Raw genomic sequence first — 2,969 nt, 5'->3', positions numbered from 1 at the left:
CCATGAGTGACCAGGACAGAATTTCTCCTTACAATATCAACACAACATCGAGCAGCAAGTGATGAGAATGAAGAAAAATATCAGTAAGGGGATTATAAGTTGATCCAATACCAAATTCTCCAAACTAACATCACAAGAACTGTATGGCAAACAGTAAGGAGAATTACTAATGAGATCCTGGGAGTTAAAGGGTTAAATGAAGATGGACCACGGTCGATCTCAATGTACACGTACTCCAACAGTGCTATTACTGAAACAGAATGAGTGCGTTAATTGGAAAAAGGGGGCACTAGTTGTAATGGCGGTGCTTAATCAATAGAGACGCTAATTAGAATAGAGGCGCTAATCAACAAAAACAAATTTTAGGGGGGGGAGGGTCTCTAATTAGAGAGGGAGCTTATTATATGGAGAGAGCTAAATCTAATTATTACGGTAAACAATTTCCAGTAGATCTCTTGTTTCATGTCAACAACTGAGGTGTTGCTCGGAAATTTGACAGAAATGCCCGTCATAAATGCATGTTACTGTTTCCAAATTTTAACTAACTTCATAGTTTTGGCAAAAAAACATATTAGCCTGGAGTAGATTACGTAGCGCGCCATTCCCGTCACTTCGTGACGGGAGGAGCCTGCAATGAGTTCAGCAGTGCTATCCTAAAGAGGAAAATTACTGCTATCGCTACGCCTTAAAAGTTGTTTGTCACTATATGAGGAAAAAATCTGCCGAGGATACCGAAGCTGGAACATAGCAATGGCTGCTGAAGACAACTGGCAGACAAAACTCCAAACTATCGTCGAGAGAACCGCGTTTATTTTTAATAACGAGATGCTAAGCGACGTGAAATTTGTGGTTCCTGTGACGAGTGGAGAAAGCGAAAGTATGAAAGTGATCCCAGCTCATAAGTTTGTGTTAGCAATCAGTAGTCCTGTGTTCTTTGCCATGTTCTATGGTCAAATGGCGGAGACCAAAGACTCTATCGAACTACCTGACTGTGATTATGACAGTCTGTTGGAGTTGTTCCGCTTCCTCTACTGCGACGAAGTGACTTTAAGCGGAAGTAATGTGATGCAAGTGATTTACCTGGCGAACAAGTACATGATGCCTTTACTCGTTGAGAAGTGCTCAGAATATCTCCGCGACAATTTGACAGCAGCAAACGTGTTTAGCATTCTGCCATACGCCCAGAAATTTCAGGACGAAAATTTGGAAGAACGATGCTGGAAAGTTATCGAGATTTTCACCGGGAGAGCTGTGACGTCAGACGACTTTGTGACAGCTGAGCGATCTGTTGTTGAATCTCTTGTGAAGAGAGAAGTGTTGTGCTTGACGGAAGTGGAACTGTTCAAAGCTGTTGATCGCTGGGCCACAGAAGAAGGAGAACGGCAAGGACTTACACTTGATGGAGAGACGAAGAGACGACTTCTTGGAGAGGAAATCGTGAAAGGAATTCGCTTTCCGTTAATGTCATTAGCGGAGTTTGCTACGGTAGTCTGCGACACTGCTATTTTATCTAGGAAGGAGACTGATGACATGATTAAATACTACGGCAATGTCTTGAAAACTCCTTTACCATTTTTGCAGGGAGCAAGGAAGGAGCTTCCTGTTTTTGTGGTCAACAGATTTAAGTATTATTGTAGGCCAATTGGAGCTTGGAGTTACGGCGGTGTCCTCCCTGACAGAGTTCTCTTCTCTGTGAATAAGCCTATCAAGTTGCTTGGAATTCAGCATTTTGGTTCTGATGGTGGCGAGTACACAGTCTCCATTGAGGTCATAGATACAGCCACTAACTTAACTGTTGTCAAACGATCAGGAACCTTCACTTCAAAAATGGAGACGAACAATAATTATTATGGCTTTTTTGTTTCGTTTGGTTATCTGGTTTCCTTGAACGCAAATAAGCAGTATACGCTAGAGTCTTTTATCAAGGGTCCTAAGTCATGGTACGGAGAACATGGGGATATATTTGTTGAAGCAGAAGGAGTACAATTTACTTTCAGTGATCCAAAAGATACTGGCAATGGCACCACGGTAGCAAGAGGCCAGTTTCCAGCTTTTATTTTCATCTGAACTGTATCTGTATCTACGTACAGTTGATATCAATATCCTGACTTAGTTAGTTTTTGCGAAATTGGTCACAGAATTTCTTACTGGTTATTACAACAAAAATGTACGAAACCTTCCTAACAAAATGAATTGACTCAAATTAATCAATTTGTAATAGCTACAACCCTTGTTACCCTAAGAGTGACCAGCATCTAATTTCCCTTACAGTAATCACGCTGCTACATCGTTTGTTAAGATCGCAAGAAAGTAGGAAATGAACGCCAACCTAAGAAATTATGATTGTTAAACAAATTCTCCTTATCAGTACCAAAGGAAATGTATAGAAAAGAGTATGGAGAACATGGATTTTGATGTTAAGGTGTTACGGGTTAAGTCATTGAAATAGTGTCATGGAGACTCAGTTATTGTAGCTCAGAGCTTATCAAGTCTATTTACAGATAAACTTTTCATTATAATAAATAAAAATGATCACAAAAGAATTTGACAATCTTTCTTAGTTTTGAAATTAGCCAGTGATATCTGGTCTTTTAGTGCAAGGTTTACCCCCAGTAATTTCTCTATGAAACACAGCTCTATCAACCCTTCCTCTCAAATCCTTTAATCTTTAATAACGATCATCTTCTATCTTCAAAAAGACTGGAAAAAGGACTTGTACCTCACGGCGATATAATAGTTGAGAGACCGAGACTAAGACCAATCTTTCTGTCGTGAGGCTTTAAGTGAGAAATTTACCCTTTCACTTCCATAAGTGACCAAGATAGAATTTCTCCTTACGATATCAATACAATATCAAGCAGACAAGCGATAAGAATAAAGAAAAATATCATTCAGGAGATTATAAGTTGATCCAATACCAAATTCTCCAAACTAACATCACAAGAACTGTATGACAAACAGTAAGGAGA

At 39.6% G+C, this 2,969-nt stretch overlaps 1 protein-coding gene across 1 annotated transcript; it reads left to right on the top strand.

Moving 5' to 3' along the window:
* The first annotated feature begins 656 nt into the window (after window positions 1–656).
* On the top strand, window positions 657–2,541 carry LOC149036827 (BTB/POZ domain-containing protein 3-like). Its single transcript, XM_089188999.1, has one exon. The coding sequence runs from the start codon at window positions 751–753 to the stop codon at window positions 2,065–2,067; it is 1,317 nt and encodes a 438-aa protein (XP_089045125.1). The 5' UTR covers window positions 657–750; the 3' UTR covers window positions 2,068–2,541.
* Window positions 2,542–2,969: the final 428 nt, after the last annotated feature.

The sequence above is a fragment of the Pocillopora damicornis genome, chromosome 12 (assembly GCF_964200805.1).
Source record: "Pocillopora damicornis chromosome 12, jaPocDami1.2, whole genome shotgun sequence".
Classification (NCBI taxonomy): domain Eukaryota; kingdom Metazoa; phylum Cnidaria; class Anthozoa; order Scleractinia; family Pocilloporidae; genus Pocillopora; species Pocillopora damicornis.
This window is presented reverse-complemented; position numbering and strand designations above follow the sequence as displayed.